Genomic DNA, 24866 nt, shown 5'->3' with positions numbered 1-24866 from the left:
TTACAGCAAAGTCATCACAGCAAACTGTTTTCATGATTTCTTTTTTTAATAAAAGAGATTCCTCTTGCCGTCTTTTTTTATACAGATTTTAAGGCATCATGCACAAAAAATAAGCCATACAAAGGCTGTACGCTTATCTTCTACATAAAATAATAAGCTCTAACATTTAAGATTGGCATTGAAAGTTAAAAATAATTTTGTACAAATATGGCATGTAAGCTGGCATGTCAGTGAATCTCAAAGCAGGTCATCTCCTGCTTTCACAGTATTTTGTAAACATGGCTTTGAGCAAAACAGGTCTGAGGAAATGACAGAAGACAGAAATATAAAGCATGCTTCAACATGGAAGACGTGTGGGCTGAATTTCCCCCGAAAAGCATGCAACAATGTCCTGGTCCTCAATGGTATTTACAATGCATACCGTTTACCCCTAGCGCACATGCTCAGGCCTTTTTTTTTTTGTTATTAGTATAATTATAATTATCATTAAGACATCAAACAAACTGCATGAACATTAACTAACAGACAAACTAAATCCTAATCTATGCTTCGGCACACGACAGTGTTGCCCGCTGAGAACAGCCGAACTACAAGCTCACATAACGCACCATGGATACGATGCATTGTGAGCTTGTAAGTTAGCTATTATCGGCCTTTGGGTGATACCACACATACGATTATTTTCGTGCAAGGAAAGCGCAAGCCCAGGCTTTAAGCAGTAGTAGTAGCTGCTTCAACTTCTAGTGTGGGGAACGTGGTTTCCGGTTTTCCCCTGGGAGTGGATGGGACTTGACGCCACTTGACACACATGTGTGGAATCACCCATCACGCGAGGGAGCATAAATTTGACTCAACTGACAGACAGACACGCACACGGAGGGATAAAGTCCATGTATCCCACACAGTACATCCCCATCCCAGAGTCCCTGCCACTGAGGTCGCCCACACGTGGTCGTCGTATGAACACTGCGACATTTCCCCAGACACACGTTTAGAAGAACCTTGTAGTAGCGTGTCCACCATGAGAGAGCGTCTGGGGGGAGGCATCAGTGGATTTGGCACCGTTGTGTCCAGTTGTGCTCTTCTATGTTGGCCTGTGTGTGCATTTACGTACGTGTACGTGTACGTGTACGAGTGTGTGTGTGTGTGTGTGTGTGTGTGTGTGTGTGTGTGTGTGTGTGTGTGCATTTGCATGTGTGAGAGAAAGTGTGTGTGTTATACGACGTTGAAGACCATGGATAGATACTGTTCATATGACACCTGGATCCAACCGTCCTGGTCCGTATCGTACCTCCTGAACACGTCGGTCAACCTCTGTAGAAAGAGAAAAGTTGGAAAAAATTATTAGCAATTTACTATGAAAATGCATGCTTTCCTTAAACAAATATGGATATTCTCACATTCAACTACTCGGCCCCCATTTTGTTCTTTCTCGTACATAAAAATACTAGCTTCTAGTATCTTCTTGTCCGTAAGCGACAACGTTGTGCAATGAAGTATAAATTAAGATTCAGGGCAAGTGTTTTTTCCTTGCCACTGCCACAAATGCTTGCTCGGCTTCGGAGGGAAAACGCTAGGCCTCGATCTGCTCAATTATGTAAAGTGTCTCGAGTTAACTTAGATTTGGCACTATAATAAAAGTAATGGAATTGAAATGTTGTATTGTGACGTTGCTCAGAGAAGACAGCTGTGCTCAAATCCCTGGGTAAACAAATGTTAAAAGACTAGATGGCTGTAATATAATATAAAATAAAATAAAAACACACCATAACAGCATTATACCAAGACCGTTCAATCACATGCAGGCAAAAATAATTCAGTATATCTATGTTACCTGTAGTACAATACAACACTGGATGAAGTCATCAAAAGCTACTTGTTGCTTTCTCTGGCGGTCAAACTTCTCTATCAGTGTCCCATAGAACTGGTCTGACAGACGGTACCCTGGATAGGACGAAAAAAATACAACGTTAGAACCGTTCTCTATAGAGCACCGAAGTCTGACGTAATTTACAGGGTTTTTTTGGGATACCAGAGAACTCGCCAGGTTACCAAGTCGCCACGGCGAAACTTCTTCATGTGTAGTATGTCAAACTCACACATGTTAATTCATTTCCAAAGTGATCCATTTATTTTATGCAATTAAATGGTCAGCTAGATGATAAAAAGGTGAGTATGAGAATACCAATGATGATAAATAGGCCTACCATTTCAGGAATTGTTTACTAATGAATTACATTGTTTCGGTACTTTGGTGTTTAAACTTTTAGCATTCCTACTTTCTCTAGTGTTAACTCTAAACAACTATCCTCTCTCTCTCTCAATTCATTTCAATTTTAAATGAAGTTGAAGTAAAACTAAAATGCACTAAATCGCGGCGAGTTGGTAAACTGAATTCTGAATTCCACTGTATTCCAAAAATGAACAAATGATGATTTTAATGATCTCTGCTTTTTGACTCCAGATATGAAGAATCAACTGACGGCAAGAAAATGCTAATGTTAAATTAGTTACATTTTCACTAGAAACAGACAAATATGTATATCAAATAATATTGTTTGTTTATTTTTGCACAATGCTTATATAAGACGATTTTAAGAAACACAATGTTATTCTCCATAATAGAGAAAAACACCAGTGTAAGACAATGTTACATTTTTACCAGTGTAAAGCTACAAGAAATCATATCAATCATCTGATCATTAAATGAGGTGTACAATTTAGTTATTTTTTTTTATGTTTTAAAGATATATATTTTAATTGGGTTTAAGAATTTAATAAATAATGTAATGTTTTATATTGTTTTGGAAGTTTTTTTGTGTTTTTTTTTTCACATGGCCGTGAACTCAATCAATCATAATGACAGGTGATGAACGACCGATCGGCAACAAAGTATACATTTCTCCCTGTTCTGTAGGACATTAGGACCACGGTCAGACAAAAGGCAGCTATGACAACCTCATTTAAAATCACAAGTACCATGTGTATCCATTTCACTGGCCTATTTCCACAGGCTTAAAAGAATCTCATAATAAGGGCATTAGTCTTTTATTTTTTAATAGCTATTTTCACCCATTTAATGAGCATTTTCACCTGAGCCCTGCTTAGAGATTGTACATGATTGATGAAGCTGCATTTGGTGATCACACACAGAGACACAAAGAGATGATTTGCATTTAATACTAGTCTAGATTTTTATAGCGCCTGCCCTTTATCCAAAGCACTTTGCAATGTGCGCTATAGCCAGGAACACATCCACACATACATTCACACACCAATGATGGAGGCTCCCATGGAAGGCACCAACCTGCTCATTTGGAGCAGTTAAGGCTCATACATAGTCTGGATTCTCGGTGGTTAGGTGACCACCGAACTACAACATGACGTCACGAGCCGCGGTGAAGAGCAAACCACCGCCACCGCTCCAATAGCTCAACGTTATTTTGCGGTGGTCGCGGTGGTCAGCTCACCACCGAAAATCCAGACTATGAATAGGCCTTTAGGTTAGGGGTTCAGTGTCTTGCTCAAAGACACTTTGACATGAATCATGGAGGAGCCAGGGAGCCACACCAGGAACCTTCCAGTTCCCAGACAGCCAGTCTACCTCCTGGGCCACTGTCTGTAAGTAAGTAACTTAAAGAAAGTACATTTTGTTTGTATCTTACTTTTCACAGAGAGAACTCACACAAAGTGTCATCCAACGTGCAAAAAGGGGGAAATGGACAACACCTGAAAGGTTCAAACACGGACAATTTCAACCATTTGAAGAACACTGCTCCAATGGTAGCACACAGCAGAGGGCAACCATGTTCTATCACGCACGCACACACACGCACACACACACACACACACACACACACACACACACACACACACGCACACACGCGGCGCCCTCCACCATCAAACGTCGAAGTTAAAAGACCATACATTGCTGCTCACCGAATCCAGTCAACGCCTGTTTGAGCTCACTCTTGTCGATGAAGCCCGAGTTGTCCCGGTCGTATGTCCTGAAGATGTTCTGCCAGTCTGTGATGTACTTCCACACACCGGCAAACTCGTTGAAATTCACCCCGCCCTTGTTCTCCCTGTCGAACATGGCTGGAACGAAAAAGTCAAGGGAACAAAAGGGAGAAAGAGAGAGAGAGGTTGCAACAGAGGTCACACACATATTTTTATCTCTTCCGTTCGCCCTTTCCTCTTTTTCCTCTTAACAATTTGCAGTGGTGGAAAAGGTTCTCACATTTTTCGCTTATTTCCATTGAAATAAGTAGTAAACTGTGCCGCTTGGGATATCATTTACATTATGAAGAGAGGACAAAAAATATATAATTTTGGATGGAATTCTCCTTTAAAGTAAAGTATAAGAATGTATTTAAAGTATCAAAAGTAAGAGTACCGGTATTCATTATGCGGAATGTCCCATTTCAAGTGTTAAAATGTATAAAACTCCTTTGAAAAATAACAAATCTACAAGCTCACAATGCGTCGCACCAGCTTGGCCATTTTCAAATGACCACAATCTACAGTATATAGGGCTGGAGTGGATCATGCATGATTTGTAATAATAATGCAAATCTACAAAGTAACTAGTAACTAAAGTTTTAAAATAAATGTCCAGGAGTAAAAGTACAATATCTAGATCCGAGATGTAGTGGAGTAGAAGTAAAAAGTATTGGAAATTGGAAACTAAAGTAACTTAAGTAAAATGTGCTAAGTTACTTTCCACCACTGGGTCTCACACACACACACACACTTTGTTTTTAATTATCTAATTAGTTCCCTCCTTCCCTCGTTTTCCTCTACCAATTTGAGGAGCGCACAGTAAAAAGTGAGGGGTCTAATGACACGTCTTTGTTGTGACACTCCATCCTCGCACCGCCGTGCGCTCCCACATGATGACACTGTGTTATGACTAGAGGCAGACGCTTGATCTCTCTCCCCCTGCTATTCAGTCCAATTACCTCCTAACAAAGGGGGTGTAGCTATCGCCGGAAATTCGCCGCGGTGCTGCGGGACCGTTGAACAATAAGATTTAGACGCCCCGCGAGGTACAGCGAGGAACAGAAGTGCAAAGATTATGTTTCCACAAATAATAACCAGAAAAGAGGATTAAAGAACTTATGAGACGACCAGGGGAAAAATGATATATTAGGCCTATTCTGCTGTTTGTATAACAGGAAAGTGTGGAGGCTGACGGCTTGTTATAGAGGCATTGAAATGCCTCACCAGCGAGCAGAGAAAACAAACTACTGTAGATCAAAAGGATTCTTTTCATGTTCCGAATGGGAAATTAATTTAAATATGTAACAGAAATGTTTTTAGTTGATTTGCATGGCTACAGTGCACATTCGTTTAGCAGTTTTGAACACACTCACACAGGCCTAATAAAAATGGGCGACTGAAAGTATCCAGACAGTAGCCTTGAAGCGTCGGTCTTCCACAGCCGGCTTAATTGTAAAACCGATCAATATTTAACGTCGATTAGTAATCACCAGCTGCCTTTCAAGACTAGCGCTCCCATTTTCTTCCCAGTGTTTATTTCCCTTGTTTGATTGATGGCCGCAAGTTTCCACTTGAGAGCTGACTGAGTCTACAAGAACTTTGTGTCCGCCACTTGTTTACCCAAAACACAAAAAACGAAATTAGCCGTCGCCATGGAGAGGACAACAATAAACAAATGGGGACAAATGTCTTGTTGTGTTGCGATTAGTTTGGAAGGTCAGTAGACAGATACTCACATATGATGGAGCGGACAGTCACCGGGTTGAAAGGCGTCCATGTACCTGTGGGAGAGAAGAATGTATTTATTTAACTTCAATTTCGCTATTGTGATATCTGACTAGAATGGGTTAAGGGGAGAAAAGCGAAGTGAAAGTGAAAAAGGAGAATTAGAATCAGCCGTGGCCAATTGAACCTTGGCTTCTTATCTGGAAGCATTAACGGTGGTACCTTTTCACGGCATGCCGCGCTCTCGCACTGCAGGATGTTAAGATTAACCCAGGCACCCAAAACACTGCTGACTCACCATACCACATTTTCAGACAGACAGACAGACAGACAGACAGACAGACAGGCAGACACAGTCAGGGAGACAGAGAGAAAGAGAAGGGATGGAGGGAGGGAGGAAGTGCAGTTTTTGCTGCAGTAACTTGAACTATCTACTCTACTTTCACTGACCTAAGACACTGCCACTACTGCATGGGTAGACCATAAAAGTGTTTCTTTCGGAAAGGATGTTTTCAAACCTCTCTTTGTTATTGTAATGTGGAGCCAGTTTCTCTTCTTGTCCCCTGTCGGGCGGTCACCATCGCTTCAAGCTACATCAATGGTAGCCATGGATGTGCCAAGTGTTTGATTCTTGGCTGTATTAAAAAGAGCAACAACACTTCTTGATGTGCTGCCATGATGGTACGCAGAACAGACACAAGGAAATTGGTTTTCTTATTGAGAAACGCCCAGTTACGCCATGTTTTCTTTTTGATACAGTGGCCAAGTAAGAACAGCATTAATTTGATCCACAGTGGAATAAATAATGTATTATATTCGGTACCCTGGTTAGTTTTCAGGCCTAGATCATATCATAGTCCTAATCTATATTCGTATACCTAATTTAGACCGTATGAACCTTCCATGTGAAAGAGTTGTTTTGAAATACAGTACATGCAACTGCAGCATTCTGGGGTTGAATTCACCCCCAGGCCCGCTCTCTCTTTCCTGTCCATCGACAATCTTGTGTAAATAAACCTAACAGGGAAATTGTATTTTCACACCAATGCAGTGGTAACGTGGTAGATCCTGTCAAAACACACACACACACACACACACACACACACACACACACACACACACACACACACACACACACACACACACACACACACACACACACACACACACACACACACACACACACACACACACACACACACACACACACACACACACACACACACACACACACACACACACACACACACACACACACACACACACACACAGCAAATAGTTGCAAGGTCAACAATGTATACCAGACTGAATGAGGCTACCCAGAGGTGATAAGTCAGGCTGTGTGTGTGTGTGTGTGTGTGTGTGTGTGTGTGTGTGTGTGTGTGTGTGTGTGAGACCAGTGACCACCGAGTGTGACAAGGCACCACTGTCCAGCGGTACACTGGGCTCTCTCAGTGCAGAGCCCAACTCCCATCGGTGAAGCCGAGTGATTGAAGGAGGGAGGGAGGGATGTTGGGGAAGGGCAGAGGAAAGGAGGTGAGAAGCGAGGTAGTCATGTGGAAAAGCAGGGTGACTGACCGCGCAGTATGCACACAGCACCAGCTCACTGGAAGGGCTCACTGAGACACACACGCATGCACACATTTTTATAAAAACATATGTTTTTTATAAAAAACTAAGTGTGTATATTATACACACACACACGCTCCTGTCAGAATTGCTAACGTTCAGTGTGCTCCACTCTCTCTTCATGTGGATAGAAATAGCACATTTATTAAATGGATGCAAGCACTCACACACCTCACAAGTCTATCACAAATTTGAGGTAAACCATGTGCGCAAGCGCGCGCACACACACACACACACACACACACACACAAACACCTCACAAAGCAAACACACATTTTCATGAAAACACACACACACACACACAAGCTCCTAACGCTCAGTGTTAACACTTTGACCTTGGCATCATGGAAAAGAAAACAGTCTCTGTAAAGTCAGGGCAGTGTACGCTGGTGAACATTACGCTTATCACCATCATCATCACTGCCTTAACTCATCATCATTACGTTCATTTAAACCACATCATGCAAAGCACTGGTTCCCAAACGCTGGGTCGCATTTTTATGGCCCATTCAGTTTTGGTTTCCTACATTTTGTTCTTTAAATTATTACTTCAAAACATTTTCGAAAAAGCTAAAAAAAAAAAGCATGTTCATGTTTTTGTTCCATGAAGAAATAAAAGACAAATCTAAGACATTACATAAAATAGAAAACAAGTGTTAGTGTAAGAAGTAGTGAAAATAGTCGATCTGCAAGCTCACAACACGGCGCAAAATGACGCGTTGTGTGCTCATATATCTGCTATTTACACTAGTTTGGGTCCAGGGCAAAACGTCTAATTTATTTTTTGGATCATGAGCTAAAAGGTTTGTGAAATGGGAACCACTGTACAGTATGTTTTCTCTACCCACCGTTGCCATGTAAAGGTGGCCTTAAACACACACACAACAACAGAGGCTATCCCAAACACTTAGCAAACAGAAGAAGCACAGCAGGTTTATAAGATAGCAGCTCATGCTGTGGGCGCTGGCGGTGTGTTCTCTCCTCCGTATCATCAGCACCCATACGTTTGGTGGGGTTGGTGCAGGGGCCTTTCTGTGTGAAGTTTGCATGTTCTCCCTGTGTCTACTATAGGCCTCTAGGGTACGAAAAGATGCAATAATACTGGTCTCTATATACTGCCTCCCCAAGGCCAGCCAGGGCGCCTCATGGAGGGGAAAGGAATAAGTGGTACGATATGTCCCATCAGGGAAACTCCCCCGTCAGGTGATGAGAAGCTGCCTGCTCACTCCTCATGCATTGAAGGAAGCCCAGTTGGGGAGTTCTCCCCAGGTTGGCAGAGGCAGAGTAGGGTCCAGGATTACAGTTTAGGCAATTGACACCGGGTGGAAAAACGGGCTACAAAAAATGTGGGATAAAGGTTTTGAAGGGAAAAAAAGTATGAAACAATCAATGAAGTCTAACAAACGTCTGCGGCTCTCTGTTCCTCTGGGCCAATGTCTGACTGGATGAAGTGATTAATGGGGTTGTCTACGTTTTATCATGGATGTACAGTACCTTAATGGAGATACTGTAGGTCTAGTGATATCCTGGTGTTCTTTTAATAGGCTACTGTATGAGTCTTGTGTATTGCATTATTATAATCATATATTAATTAATTCTTTACATTAAAAAAAAAAAGATAGCAGCTTATAAAGATAAGTAGGAGGCATATAATGAAACGCCGTCAAACATCCATAAAAAAAATACGGTTCCCGCTGCTGTCCTGCTAGATAACAATCGTATCTTATAGACAAAACTGCCATAAACGTAAAAGCATTGAGGCTGGTCTTGCTCCTTGAAGCCAAGTATGAAATCTGCACAGTAAGTGCTTGCCCCCTCTCTGTCTCTCTCCCTCTCACACTCTCTCGTCAGCAATTTCAGTGGCCATTACCTCTTCTACACTACACACTAAAATAAATAACTGCAGGCAAAATAAATCTACGAGTGGGCGACTGACGGATACTCACGGAGGAGTCAGGCCTAAAAAAAATCTAATAAGTTCCATGTTTTATGGAGAACGGCCGAGGTGAACGGCAGAGGATGCACATGAACACATGCACGCACGCACGCACGCACGCACGTACGCACGTACGTACGTACGCACGTACGTACGTACGCTGTGTAATGAAGCAGATTGTGAATTATGCCGCAGAGCCAATCGCTTTCTCATCAGGGACAGGATGCTGTCATAGAGGAGTGAATAGAGAGAGAGAGAGAGAGGAATGTATTATGTTATATATGGATTTATAATGGTTTCAGCTTTTACGGTTTCGTAAGATAGTCTTCCCTCTCAGTTGCAAAGTAACACAGCTCTGTGTACACATGTCCTTATTCCCCTTTAATTACATAATGTTTTGTTCCACTTCCACCTGTGCGTTGGCAATGTAATCATTATGTATTATCATGTCAATAAAGCTCCTTTGAATTGAAATTGAGAAAGAGAGAGGGAGAGAGAGAGAGGGAGAGGGAAGGAGAGAGAGAGAGGGAGAGAGAGAGAGAGAGAGAGAGAGAGAGAGAGAGAGAGAGAGAGAGGGAGGGAGAGAGAGAGAGGGAGGGAGAGAGAGGGAGGGAGGGAGGGAGAGAGAGGGAGAGGGAGAGGGAGAGGGAGAGGGAGAGAGAGAGATAGAGAGAGAGAGGGAGGGAGAGATAGAGGGAGAGAGAGGGAGAGGGAGGGGGAGAGAGAGAGGGAGGGAGGGGAAGAGAGGGGGAGGAAAGAGGCTGGGAAAGAGAGAGACAGAGAGACGATTAGATAGGACACACACGCTGAGTGCAGGACAAGACCCAGCAGGCTCTGAACTGGTGCCGCCATCCCCCCCCCCCCCTCCCAGGAATAGAGAAATGAAGGGGAGGAATGATAGTAGCAAAGAGGTAAAGAATCACAACTGTGTGAACTGAGCGGTGCTACATTTATTGTTATAGTTACTATACTGTACTGTGCTCTGTACTGTACTGTACTGTAGGGCTGCCGTAATTGTCCAAAAATTGGATTCGGATATTCGTTTTAAAAACCCACGTGGATTCGAACAATTCGAGCCATTCGGATTTCGGATTTCAATTCGAGCCAATCGGATTTTTTTATAATTATATTTACACCAATACAACCTGAGACATAACATTTAAGATCGCATTGCTGGCGCAACTCTCTCTCTCTCTCCGCGCATTGGTGTTGCTGAAAACTGAGATGGAACGGAACGCATACATTCTCCCTTCTCCAGTAAAACATTTTTCTTAAATGAGCAATCCTACCACACAGCCTTATCAAAACGAGGCACGGAGGCAGTGTTAATTCTGCTGCATTATTATTATCTGTGGACTGTGGGTCTGCTGCCGAGTGCCGACGTTATGAAACTTTTTTGCTGGCTAGCGCCTGCGCTCCGCTGTTATGCTCAAATTAGTGACCCTAAAGAATTCTGAGGCAACACGGCTGGAGACGAGGCAGCCAATCAGAACTGCGCTGCGCTGCGCTGTATAGTCTGTGTTTAGGAAATGATTTATTCTTCAATGTATGCCGTTGTCGGCGTGTCGCGTGGCAAATATAACTAATCTACAAGCTCACAAGTCACAACGCTTACCCATGGCACCGAAAACTAATAATAATAATAAATAAAAAAATATTTTTTATTATTATTTTTAATTCGAACCTTAATTTTATATATTCGGTTATTAATTATTATTTTTGATTCGAATCTATATTCGGATATAGAATATTCGTTGGCAGCACTACTGTACTGTACTGTATTGTAGTGTACTGTGCTTTGTACTGTACTTGGATTAAACCACAAGCAGGCAGTGGCAGGTATATGACATCATAAATATGGTTATGAATATGACATAACACACACATACATGCCACGGTTACGATTATCACAGAACACACACACACACACACACACACACACATCACGGTTACGATTATCACAGAACACACACACACACACACACACACACACAGTCACACACACACACGTACACACACACATCAGTATGCAGAGTGTGAGACACGTACTGCACAGCCTGATAACAGCATCTTTCACTCTCGCTGCCTTCAACACTTTTTTCTTCTGAGTGTACTGGACAATAATCTGTCTGAAACCCTTTGAGAAGCAGTCACAGAGCCTCTAAGAGCAATTCGATCGACACAAACTCAACCGTATTCTGCATTTTCTTTGTGGCTACCGGGCTTAGCGAAGATTAATGTCCCATTAATTACCACAGCGTTGCCTTGACACCCAAAGTGAGTTTGAATGACAAATTAACGTTAGCCAATGGAATACAACCACCCTAAAGACTACTATCTGTATTACTATCAAGTAGACCCGAGTCCTACTGTACATGTAAACAGAGCTGCTGATTTTACACAAAGTTTTTGTTTGGTATACTATTGAAATAGTTTTGCGAAAATGTTGCTATTTGTCCCAAAATTACTACGAAAGATTGGTGCTATTTGTTTCAAAAAGCTTTATACCCTGGCCTGTATGTATATAACGTCACAAAGTAACATTTACCCCGTCCAACTATATATTTTATTACATTTTGACACTTGCTTTGGCAATGTAAATGTATGTTTTCTCATGCCACTCGAATTGATGACAACAAGGTCATGTAGTCAAGGTGTCAAGTTGGTTGTGGCTGTACGAAAACCTTGTTAGCCAGTGTAAATGTACTTTTACATGGCCAGACTCTGGATGGAGGACATGGCCTGGCTGTTAGCCAGTGTAAATGTACTTTTACATGGCCAGACTCTGGATGGAGAACATGGCATGCGCCATTAATTCAACCAATTGACACAAGATGCAGAGCTAATGAGCTATGAATGCTGAAGTTCTAACTGGGCAGAGCAGGAAAACCCCTATTGCTGCTGACAGCAGTGGCGTAAACTTTAAAGTAACTAAGTACATGTACTCAAGTACTGTACAATTAAAGTATGTTTTTCTTTCTTTCTTTTTTCTTTTTTCTTCTCTATTCAGTATTTCAAATTTGGGAACTATTGCACTTTTACTCCACTACATGAAAACTTGAGTTACTACCGGTAGTTACTTGTAGATTTAGATTTGAATTACAAAACAAACTAACCACTTCAGCCATATATATTCTGGCCATTTCAAAATAGAAGATCTACTTGTAGATCGGCCATTTTCAAAATATTGTATTACATTTTGAACTTGTGAAATGGGACATTCTGCACGATGATTGGTACTTGAAGTATATTTTGATGCCAATAATGTTACATTTTGAATACAGGACTTCTACTTGTAACAGAGTATATCTACATTGCAATCATTGCATTATTGATACTTAAGTGTCTTCCATCACTGGCTGACAGTAATATTGCCACATCCTCTCACAGTAGCAGTGTTATTGCTGAGGGATCACATTCACAGTTCCCATCAGCACCAATCATCCAATTCCATCACACTTTTTGTACTAGCCTATTTTCCCAGCTGTTCCATGTCTCAGATAAAATCCAATTCTACAATGCAGTCAACTCAACGTCCTCTACAATTCAGGAGCAACTTTAGTGATTTCATTCAAAAATGGCTGCTGATGTTGTTATTATTATACACTGGTCTTGGATCAGACTTGCAATTTCCTCACTAGAATTAGGAGTGTTTCCTAATCGAGACACATCCTGGGGCAAGAGAAACCGCAACACAGAACAGCACAGTCCAATTCCTTTCGTATTTTGTACTGACAAAGAGTACAGCGATGCTGAGAGGGAGGGAGTGTATAGGGGGGGCAGTCACAGGAGAGATGGCTCTGAGGGGCAGTGATACACAAGGGTACAGTCAGAAACACTCTGAAGCACTGCACCATCGCCATTCACGACAGCTCATCACAAGAAGGGAAAACAAATGTTGTTGATATTCCATCCATCTGGATCTTGTCACACTGGTGCAACAACGTACCTCCATTCTTTAATACTACACATATTAAATGCTTTCACACACGACCACGGCATGACAAATAAATGATAGGAAAATGTGAAATACTCGCTGAATATCGGCAGCTGTCTGCTGTGTACAGTTCTGAAAAACCTGCCTTCCAGTGACATTATCGATGAGGATTCCAAGGTAATCGAAATTACAGCCTTTCTCTTCTTGTAAAGTCTTGTAAAATGATGAAATAGAACTAGAAGCCATTGCAGGGCTTGACATTAAGGCTTGTCCCTGTTGCCCGGGACAAATAATAAATCTTGTTAGTGCATTAAAATTGTACTTGTCCGTTGGACAAGTGACTCTTGGTTTCACCTTTTCTGTGATGCTCCTAGCTCCTGTCCGGCCTCATCGCTGACAGAGAATGTTGTCTGTGTGAATCTTGCGGAAAAGTGGCAATATTTTACTTAACACACGTTTTCTGCCAGAACTTTCAAATGGATATGAAACTAGGACAATATCTGACTTCAATGGCCCTATTTTCGCCATGCTATACCCCTAATCCTAAACTTCTTCGCTTTATTTTTCTTACTTAAAAAATTGTTCAACTAGCTGATCTGCATCGACACGTTGTGAGCTCGTAGAACTATTTGAACTATTCAAAAATGTTTTTCAAAATAGTAAAAAAGGCAAAGAAGTTTAGGGATAAGGGGTATACAGTAGCACTGGCAAAAATAAGGCCCGATTTCCGTCGCCGTCGTTAAACACAACCTGGCTCGCAAGTCAGCCACTGCCCGAAAATTACGAGTATAGGAGCTTGCTCTGTCCCTTAAGCATGCGCATACCCTCTATTCTCCTATTGCATCTCTTTGTAATTTTCCTATAATCAGCTGAAGTGAGTGAGTGCCTGCTGTGACCTGTCACTTCCTTGTGTCCATTGTGTTAAGTTATTTGACTTGTTGTGTCCGCCATTGTGCGCGATTCCATTTGCTCGTTCAGTTTCATCAGACGCAGCAAATGTGGTTCAATCCAATTTCCAGACATTTCATTTTCACTTGATACTATTTTGTAGAGACTGCCTACACGCACAATCTATATATCAAACCAAATTAAAGCTTGATCCGTAGATCACAAAGCACTTTGGAAATGTTAAAACTGAGCAAGATCTGAGCGAGTTGTGACTCAATGAAAAGATGAGTGTTCTTGGCTCTGTGTGCTGGAGAAGAAAAATAATAAGACAAACGGCAGTGGGGGGGGGGGGGGGAGGGGCAGCACAAGTGAGACTTCAAGGCAGCAACGCATCACTCTTCCATGCCATGGGCTATATATTCCGTAAGGCTAAAGCACTATAGAACTGGGCATAACTGGGCAACGGGTAAGGGATCTCTTAACCCATTTTGACCTGAGATCAGATTCTAAGAATGTCTTCTACATCCTGACAGTTTTCTGGAAAAGCTATGTTTCTGTCAGTCGTTCTTCGATTTTTCAAAAATAGCAGACCTACAAGCTCGTAGCGCGCCACTCGGTGGCGCGCTATGGGCTTGTAGATCTGATATTTTCCAATAGCTAAAGCATAACATAATGCTAACACCAAAATGGGTTGTGGCATGGCATGTGGCACGGTGATTGGTTTCATTATTGTAACGCCCAAACCACACCTATGCATAATGTAACGGGTAGCGGAGGTGTTTTAGGGATTTAGACAGGTGACCAAAATAGCCCCTTCCCCACTGCTAAATCCCCAAATAGTATATTTAGAATGCTCGAACGAAAATGGAGCCCTAAGTTTTAGGAATTAATTATTGGGTGAGTACACACGCAGTGCTACAAGTTTAAATGCAGACGAGGTCAGTCTGATAACCGTGCACGTATAGGACCGATCTATGGCTGTGTATTTGGAATACATGAAATATAAGATCACATGCATTCTAAGGTTATGAACTTGTAAACCAAGAATATTGATCCAATACTCAATACTGTATTCACTAAAACCAACTTACAGTTAGTTGATTTAAAATGTATTTGTGTGTGGGAAGTGAATGGGAAATTTCAAAAAGTTAATGTCAAGCCTTGCATTGTTCTTGCGTTAATAACAAATACGTTTTAAATCTTGTTTGAGATGACCAAATATGATAGGCAGGTTTTTGAAGTCCTACAACCCAATGAGACACAGAGTGCGTAGACAGACATGGTAGTAGACAGACATGTCATCTTATAATGAGCATTAGCCAGGACCTATTATATCTCTGCTGTATTTTTTAAAACAATGCAATACAATCAAAGTCGGTATTGTGAGTCGTGACTTTATATATTGTCAATAACTTGTATGAGAGGGGGAGAGGTGGTGGAGTTAGCTGCTTTAGCAGACAGTCGTAAAGGATGTTCAATATCACTCATTTATTAAAAAAAAAAATGGAGTTAGGTGGTTTCCTCCCGACAGCAAAGATATGAAGAAAGGAGCTACAATGGGAGCTTTAAAAACTGTCCCTAGTTTGCATGCATCCTGTGATTCCTGTCTAAGGCAGCGATAGTGAGTGAGACTCATTTCCTGTCTCGTTCGGAAAGCAGGAAAGGTCTCCTTTTGAAGCCGTCACTTTTCACCTGCCTGTAAGTGGGATAAAAATAAAACTCCACTCCTTGTTCTGATCACTGGGCCATGCTGGGATAAAAATAAATGCCCAATCCATTTTCTTCTGGGGTTTCGGCAGACAGAGGATTGAAAGAGGAGAGTCACCGAGGGAATAAAGATGTGTGGACGGGAGATAGAAGACAGAAAAACGAAAGAGAGGGAAGAAAGGATTGTGTCTAACGCCATCGTTGCATGAGACAGGCAAACCGACGGGCCGATAAAAGGGGGGGAAAGGGGGGGTGAAAAGGAGACAGAGAAGGGGAGAGACAGACAGTACAGTCAGACAGACAGCTCGAATTAGTGAGAGAGAGACAGGAAGACGGGAACAGTAACAGAGAAAGAGCAAGGGAGTTTAGGACGGACAGACAGACAGACAGACATAGTGGAGGAGGATACATACCGTTTGATAAGGCCTGTTGAAGTTCTGAGTCTGATATCACACCACTCCTGTCCTTGTCAACCCTGGAGTGAAAAACAGATAGACAGATAGATGAGATACAAGCTAACGTTAATCTCTCTCTCGCACGCACGCACGCACACACAATATATAATAATGTAACATTTGCCTAATTATGCCCCCACACACACACACACACACACACACACACACTGATGGCACAGTAAGCAGATATCTGATCATCTTACATGAATGGAGCCAGCAGATTACACTCGCCACTGAAACCTCATCCTTCTGAGCTGTTGTTAGGCTTTTAACAGCCCATTGAGAATGAATGGAGGTCCATGGTCGGGAAACACTAAGGCAGCTTGTACCGTCAGCACTCCCCTGGGACCAGTCAGTCAGATGAGAATGTGTGGTGCGTGTGCCCGGCACGCGCATTCTTCTAAGGCCCAGTGAAAGTTGAAAACCACACATGGTGAGTCTTACTGTAAGTAATGTCAGTCCAGTGGAATTGTAATCTCATTGCAGCATCTTGAGTAGAGAGTGAAGCTATAAACAACACCATGATGGCCCTTTAGATGCTGTAGTGTTTCCCAAAGCTGGGCCTGCAGACCTACAGGAGTCATGGAAGACGCTTCAAATGGTGTGGTGGCGAAAATGCACATAAACGACTATGGAATTGATTCATTTAATGTAGCCTACTAGTAGATGATACTTAACACTCTAATTACCACCTGTTCTTCACTGACAAACTCAGTCATTAGAGACTGCCGAGTGCCGACTCATGTAAACCTATTTCAAACTGTGTGAGTTAACTATAGAATAGAGTCCATTTAAGGAATGACCATCTCTTGTTACTCCTGAAACTCTGTACACTGCTGATAAAGTATAAAATATGTGTGTGGAGTGCTGGGGGAAGCTCTGGAGGGAGACACTAGTCTCTCTCTGGTGTGATGACATATACAATAAAAGAATGGAGTTCGAATCCAGATGGTTGAGTCCTGCTTCTTCCTGATGTTGTTTACTTACTAATAGTGATATCAAAAGCTTCCAGAACAATGGCCCCTAAACCAATTGAGGCAACCAAAATCTTTAGCATCAGATCATTTCACATTATTCAGTGTTACGTCTGTCAATAGAGATTTCTGCCAGATGATCAGGGTAGTGTTGCAATTATCGATCAACTTCTTAACAATTATTGTAGAATCTATAGATTGCTGTTTTTTTTCCGATTCATTGAATCCTTGAGAAGTGACCAACAAACAAAAGCGATAAACATCTTGTCGGGCCAGCCCATGCATGCCCTATACACACACACTGACTCAGCTCATGCATGCCCTATACACACACTCACTAATTGAGGACATTGCATGCACACACACACCAGTGACACAACCACCCAGTTGCGTCCAATTATTACACCACCGGTGACTTGGTGGAAGTGACTCTTTGGAAGTTCGACTGCAATATTGGTTTTAAATGTTTATTTATTGGAACAGTGCAAAGTCAATTGATTGTTGGTCACCCGTCTCTCCTCTGCAGTGCTGGCAGCCTGGCACTCTAGAAAATAAAGGCTGCCAAGTACTGTAGGGGAGGAGGGGTGTTTGTCTGTCTGTCTGTATTAGAGAGCATTATTATGCATGTTGTTCAACATCCATTGAAATGGTTATATCAGGGAAAATGTTAATTGATTCCTTGCCACGTGGTAGCTAGGACTCACTCCCTATAAAGAAGGAGGAGGCTGCAGGGGCAGTGAATCAGTTGGCCTTGAAGTGGAAAGCTGTAAACACCAAGGGGACAGCTGCCAGGGCCCTCGTGTAAGGGGGTCGGTCGCCGCCCTGTTTATACTCTCATTCTTTATTAAGTTCTTGTTGTTGTTCTTTAGTTTATCTTCAAGTGCTATTTTCTTTTTCTATATTTTGGAAAGTCTTATTTAGATTTTTTGTTATTCAAGGCCTTCACTGTCAATTACGGTAAGCTGCACTTGATCTGTTGATGGAAGGGGGTAAAATAAAAGCCCCTAACTTGCATCTCTGGACTGGATATGTTTTATAATCAACTAAATTGTTTAATCTGACTAGTCACGTAACGCCCCCCTATTTTGTCCTACAATATGATAAAATAAATCGGATACAGTATGTACTGTATCTCTGGTGCAGCTGGTTTACTAAAGCATGTTCCTGTTATTGTTGGCAAGGTGAGCCGTTTTAATTAGGCCCTTTGGGTTTTCATCTCACCTGCATGATCTGAATTTTCCTTTCCATCATGTGTTCTTGTTCGTATCGCTCATGAATAAACATGAGTGAATAAATGAACGCAAACTTGAAAGCGTAGATTTTGTTGAAAGAGCATACTTAAGAGAGAATCGGTTATTATGAACCAGAAAAATTGTCTAAAACTAGAAAAAGGTCTCCACCAGGAGGATAGCAGTGTGTGTGATGTTTGGCAAAATGTTTAGGAGTAATATAAACATGTTTGTGTGTGTGTGTGTGTGTGTGTGTGTGTGTGTGTGTGTGTGTGTGTGTGTGTGTGTGTGTGTGAGAGAGAGAGAGAGAGACGTGGCTTGGCCTCAGCCTAGTGAGAATATGCATGCACAGTTTCACCGCAATCGGACATTGCGTTGAGTAGTTGTGGCGATTTGTACAAAACAGGAACAAAGCGGGCTGCTCCTGAAAGGTTTAGAAGCTAATCGTAGCCAATCAGGGTGGATTATGAGACATCAAACAAACCCGTCTTGATCACATGACTATGGAGAGCATGTGTACCGATTTGTGTGAAATTTGTATAAAATCTGAAGGAGTAATATTAGAAAATGTGTTTTACATACGATGGCCCTCCTGGTGGCACTATAAAGAGCAGATGTGAAAGATTCCAGGCAAAGGTTTTTCCTTGGCCTATAGGGAGTTGGCATACAAAGTTATACACAGATCCGTGCAGTTAAGGTAAAAACACTAATCGGCCAGCGCCACCATGAGGCTGAGTTGAAAATGTTCAAGTGGCATTTCTTCCTCGGCCTAGTGGGAATGTGCGTGCACAATTTCACAGAAATCACACAATGTGTTCATGATTTGCAGCATTTTGTTGCAAGCACTCCTGCGAACTTTGGAAGCCAATCTTAGCCAATCAGGATGGAGTCTGAGAAATCTGAAAGACCCGTTTCGTTGAATGGCTCTAGAAAGACTGTGTACCGATTTGCGTGATGTTTGGACAAAGTCTGTAGGTGTACTGTCCAAATTTCTTTTTTGCACAAAGCGGCCTCCTGGTGGTGCTATAAGAGGCCAATGTGAAAACCTTGGGGCAGAGGTTCAGCTGTGGCATTCAGGGAGTGTGTGTGCAGAGTATGGCTGCCATCAATCCAACGGTGCCAGAGATTAGCTGTCCACAGACGGACGGACGGACACACGGGCGGACACACACACACACACACACACACACACACACACACACGGACGGACGCAGTGCAAAACATAATCTCTCCCCATGCCTTCGGCCTGGTGGAGACAATAACATAACGGTTATGTAACATATAAGTGTAACAGTTCTAAATGGGTTATGTCATAACCCATTTAGAACTGTTACACTTATATGTTCTTATACCTATCAAGCTGGGGGTGCCTACATTGTAGTGTGTGAAGTGAGGGGCGCTCTTATCATCATACATCATCTCATTCCGGCCAATCACAATTTGCGTCCTCACTTTTGTCCATGGCCATTCATTATCAATGGCATTCAATGTTGTGTTGTTAGGACAATGTTTGTGTTTACAGTGGAGGGGCTAGGTTTAGGTTATGGTGATGATTGAGTTCTGTCTTGAACACACAATGTGTTCTGTCTTGTCAGACATTTCAGGGAAAACAATGTCCCTCCCTCAATTGTAACATCTCTATTTCAGACCTAGAAGCGTGGACGCTGAAATAACAGGCCTCACAGTTATGAACTGTCTTAGTCAATCCACCAGTGACTCAGTTGTTCCTTAGCAACCGCCCCAGTCCAACCGTCCGACCGGCAATGAGGGAACGTTTAACAAACAGTGTTTGAATACCAAGACGCGGAAAGGGTGGAGAGAAGAAAATGGGCAGGGCAGGAGGAGACGCAGACGGGGGAATTCCCAAAGGAAAACACATGGCCGTGACCGCCACTGTTGAGTGTGTGCGTAGGCTGTGGGTTTGAATCTCAGCAGTGGGAGTTTGTGTGCCGTGACGTCATCTCTCTCTCTCCACTATGTTTCTGCTTTTCTGTACTGCACTCTTTTATGTGTGCAACCGACTCAGTGCCGGTTGCCCTGTCTGTAACTTTTTCCTGTATGAATAAAGATTCAAAGAGAAGGAGGGCAAGAAATACAAGGAGCCCTAGCGACCTGCAGCCCGTGGTCTCCTTGGGAAAATAAATGGGTCCCCAGCAGTAATGTATGCCTCCATAAAGGGCAGCTTTGTCACATTGACGTTGAGAAGTGGTTAAGTTAATGCCGTCACAAGTGTGGGGCTACCCAACCTTCACCAAATACTGTTGGATAAGACTCAGAGCTTTGTTTGTGTGTATTTTTCTCACTTTCTCCTTTTCACTTCCCTGCCCCCTTCCTCGCTCAGGTAAAAATTCAACACACCATTTTGTTTTTGGTTTTACATAAAAAGAGATTGAAAGTAATGCATCATTAAACTTCTCTTTTGCCTGGAGTGTAGGTAAGCCAACCATCTGCTTGTTGTGCATCAACAATGATGATGACTTCCCCACAAAATGAGCTCACAGCATACATCCTATTCACAGAGTCCATTGTTTCAGTCAAACATCTCTATGTTTCACTTTTTCCTATGCGGCAAAGCGGTTGGAACATGTTTAACGGAACATAACCCCACCCCCCACTCCACTTTTCCACATAAAGCTGTGAAAGAAAGCAAGGCTGCTATGCTTGGAAAAATAAAGACACTTTTTGGCTGTGTCTGGTTTCACCAAGAATCTAAAGTTGAGAGGTTCTAAGCCTGGCTCCCCATACCTAAAATAAAAAAACAATGTATACACTCATACAAAAATAATCCCTCTCAATCATCACGTATGTGTATAATACATGCTCTGCTATGACACACAACAAGTTACATGCCCGTTCTCTGTATCTGTAATCATCACTCTATTTTGACTGAAAACACAATAAGAGAATCCCTTGTCTTATCTGTAAAATCCCACTCATTACTGTTGATTCTTTCAAGGACAGATTAGAATGAATGAGTGGTACGTTACTACGTTGACGTTCCATAGTTTTGTTATGAAACACAACACCGTTTTCAATCCAGTGTGACCGTGGGTTCCTTACAACAGTGTAGTTAAACCTAAGTAGCAGTCAAACAGTCCTGCTGTACAATGTGATGTTTGCACACATTATCTGTGTCCATCTATTCTTCTCTAGACCTAAATCTAACAATGTCTGCTGTTGTTTTTGACTTGAAGAATGAGAATGACCATAAGTCATGTTAAAACTAAGAAAACAAACGGCATCGTTGAGTATTAACTATTAATCATTACATAGCCATTCAAAAGCAGTGCAGAAAGAGATATTTTGAGGCTGGTTGATCAGGCAGATGATAATAACACTTCACACCCAACTGTACACAGCATTTAAACAGACAATATTAAATCTGTGCTCAGTCCTTACAGGGAATAAGACCAATGGCTTGTCCTGTTGGATGCAATGGATATGCGAAATTGTTAATTGTTAATTTCATTAGCAATGATATGCAAAAATATAGTGGGAATGTATTATTGGAAATTGAAATTATTATCGGTTGAAATGATCAAATGATCTTTCTGATCTGGTCGACTGACTGTCAAATAATATCATGTCATGGAAACAAATCAGACTCCATTGTTGACCCAATGACTAGTACTGCTATTGTACTGCTGCTACTAACATGGCTATTGGCCCAGAACGGTGAGTGAGGCACTGTGAGGGTAACTTCTATTTCTGGTTTGTTGATTGTCATATGATGTGTAGTCATGGAGATGACGGTCGTGAAGGAGGATAGGTGCAGAGAGAGAAAAGGGGAAAATTCCAAAGCATGACTCAGGCAAACCACCAATAAAATCATTAACATGTGGACTGGTGTGGTGAGTCATAGAAAGGAAGGTGTGTGTACTGTGTGTGTGTGTGTGTGTGTGTGTGTGTGTGTGTGTGTGTGAGAGAGAGAATTCTTTGTACACGCTACATACATACAGTATGCTCTAGTGATTCTTCTGATCACGTGACAGAGGGAATTCCAGCACCGTTCTGCCACACACTAAAGGGGATGCAGATGAGGAATAATGAGGACGTCCACAGCACTACCTAAATCTATTCTCTGTCCCAGAGAGAGAGAGAGTGTCTGTGTGTGTGTGTGTGTGTGTGTGTGTGTGTGTCTCAAGAGAGAGAGAGAGAGAGAGAGAGAGAGAGAGAGAGAGAGAGAGAGGAGTTTGTGTGAGACAGTTATGAGAGATCAAGGTTCGGTATATGCTCTAGAGACGGGGGAGAGAGAGGAGAACCGGAGACTCCCCACTTGGAGGAATAAATCCTGGGACCGTTTTGGGGGTGTGAGGGAGGGAGGGAGGGAGGGGGGTGGTGGAGGGCTTGTTGTTGTGCCATTCATAAATATTTTTAACTAACAGTTTTTCAAGTCTTGCAAAGCCTGGCTGTAGCATGTCTCAGTTGTGTGAGAAAAAGCAAAGGAGCATGGTCTAATGATCCTCTGCAGTATTACATAACTAAACTCTATAGCTTAATCCCATCAGCTTGGCAAAGCAATTTAACCAGCCTACCCCCAACACACACACACACTCTTGCCTGGAACGACCTTCTTAAATTCTTCCTGGCAGGCAGCTGTTCTTGACACACTAATCTAACTTCTGAGTTCTGACGGTGGAAAAGCACAATTGGTTTGCCTGCATGGCTATAACTAGGCTATATAGTACTGTACAAGTTAATCCTGAGACTGAGTCGGTGGTTACTAAAGTAAAGGGTTAGTAAAGGAGGTGGCACCAGTCTGAAATACATCTACGAAGAGTCTTCTAGGCTCGGACCAGACCAGTTTAATATGACTGAATACCACGGGACAGATTGAATCAGAGTCAGACATGTCTTCACTGTGAGAACTGGTAACTGGTGCATTCCTGTCTGTGAGTGGTGAGTGATAAGACCAGTTAAGTAACCCACATAAACCTGCTTATGTGTTGTGTGTGCAATGATCTTGCTCAACTGAAGTTCGGGGTGTAATTATAACATTTAGCTATACACACTGCTGCAGGACACACACACACGCACAAACCACCACCACCACCATTTGAAATCTCCCACGTCTGTCTCAAATCTCAATGAACCTCTTTAGCTTTCGTGAATGGAAAGTTGAATGCTTAGCTGCGTAAAGCAAGGACGAGAGACATGACGTTCAGTACGCGGAAATAACGGACTGAAATAACCGCCCAAAAATGCCATAGCGCAACAGCAGTTTTGTAATGCTAAGTCGTGACTTTAATGTAAGACAAGAGAGAAAGCACATATGGAATGTGTATATTTTATGATCCCTGCGCTCACCTCTGGAAGATATTCCACAGAAAAGCCTGGTCGGGCGACGGTTGTTGCTGCTGCTGCTGCTGCTGCTGCTGCTGCTGCTGTTGTTGTTGGTTGATATGCGGCTGGCCTCTATACGGGCTGTGATATGCCATCTTAAAAAAAAAAGGCTTCTTCTTCTTGTCTGTCAAGATAAATTAAATGAGAAGTATTTGTTCTAAACGGCTTCAGTCTTACAGCTGCCACAGTACTGCTTCTGTACTGTTCCTTCACTGACACATTCCTCCTGTCCTCCTCCTCCCCCCCACCTCTCACACGCTGGGTGAGGCGTGGTGCACGTCATTACGTCACACACAGAGAGAGAGAGAGGGAGAGAGAGAGAGAGAGAGAGAGAGAGAGAGAGAGAGAATGCAAAAACATTGAAATACTAGCTGTCAACTTTCAAGTCTATGGACTGGACAGTGGACATACAACTACTATCTCTGACAGAGAATACGTGCACAATCTTTTTATAGTTAAACAGGATAGCATTACTTAAAGTGTTCCACTTTTGCTTTAATTGGCAATGTAAACGTATGTTTTCTCATGCCAATAAAGCTCCTTTGAATGGAATTGAAATTGAGAGAGAGGGAGAGAGAGACGTCGAGAGAGAGAGAGGCGTGGTCACGTGGTGTATTGCTTGCTGAACGTTCCGAAAATAGCCGGATCAACAAGCTCACAACGTGTCGTTTCCGCGACCCGCTGTGAGTTTGTAGATCTTGCTATTTTCGGCTTCGCGTCGCCGTCCTCATCACTTCCCCGTCAGATACGTCATCATTATGGTACACACGTTGATCATGCATGCTGCATTGCTGCACACACACACACGTCCATGGGTGAATTCGGACATACTGACTGACTGCAATGAAAGCCAGAGACAAAAAAAATGCTCTGAACTTCTCAAATGCAAGTCCAAGCTATCCAAGCGCTTCGACAGTGATCTCCAACCCATGGGCATCCTAAAAACCCAACGAAACAAGCTAAGAAACATTGTAACTACCATGACTAAATCTGCTAAAAGTAACTTTATCAATGATAAGGCAGAGGAAAACAAAAACAATC

At 42.4% G+C, this 24866-nt stretch overlaps 1 protein-coding gene across 1 annotated transcript; it reads right to left on the bottom strand.

Annotated features, from left to right (window-relative positions):
* Nucleotides 1-27: 27 nt before the first annotated feature.
* Nucleotides 28-24051, bottom strand: pdcd6 (programmed cell death 6). The gene is made up of 6 exons (XM_080793696.1): nucleotides 23790-24051; nucleotides 16238-16299; nucleotides 5739-5783; nucleotides 3940-4098; nucleotides 1835-1944; nucleotides 28-1314 (listed from the first exon to the last, which is right to left on the bottom strand). Exons 1-6 carry the CDS (start codon nucleotides 23918-23920, stop codon nucleotides 1216-1218), a joined length of 606 nt encoding a protein of 201 aa, XP_080649822.1. The 5' UTR covers nucleotides 23921-24051; the 3' UTR covers nucleotides 28-1215.
* Nucleotides 24052-24866: the final 815 nt, after the last annotated feature.

This window comes from Protomyctophum bolini (assembly GCF_963924005.1).
Source record: "Protomyctophum bolini genome assembly, chromosome: 21".
NCBI classification, from domain to species: Eukaryota; Metazoa; Chordata; class Actinopteri; order Myctophiformes; family Myctophidae; genus Protomyctophum; species Protomyctophum bolini.
Note: the sequence above shows the minus strand (reverse complement) of the source record. Positions and strands in the feature narration are given on the sequence as shown.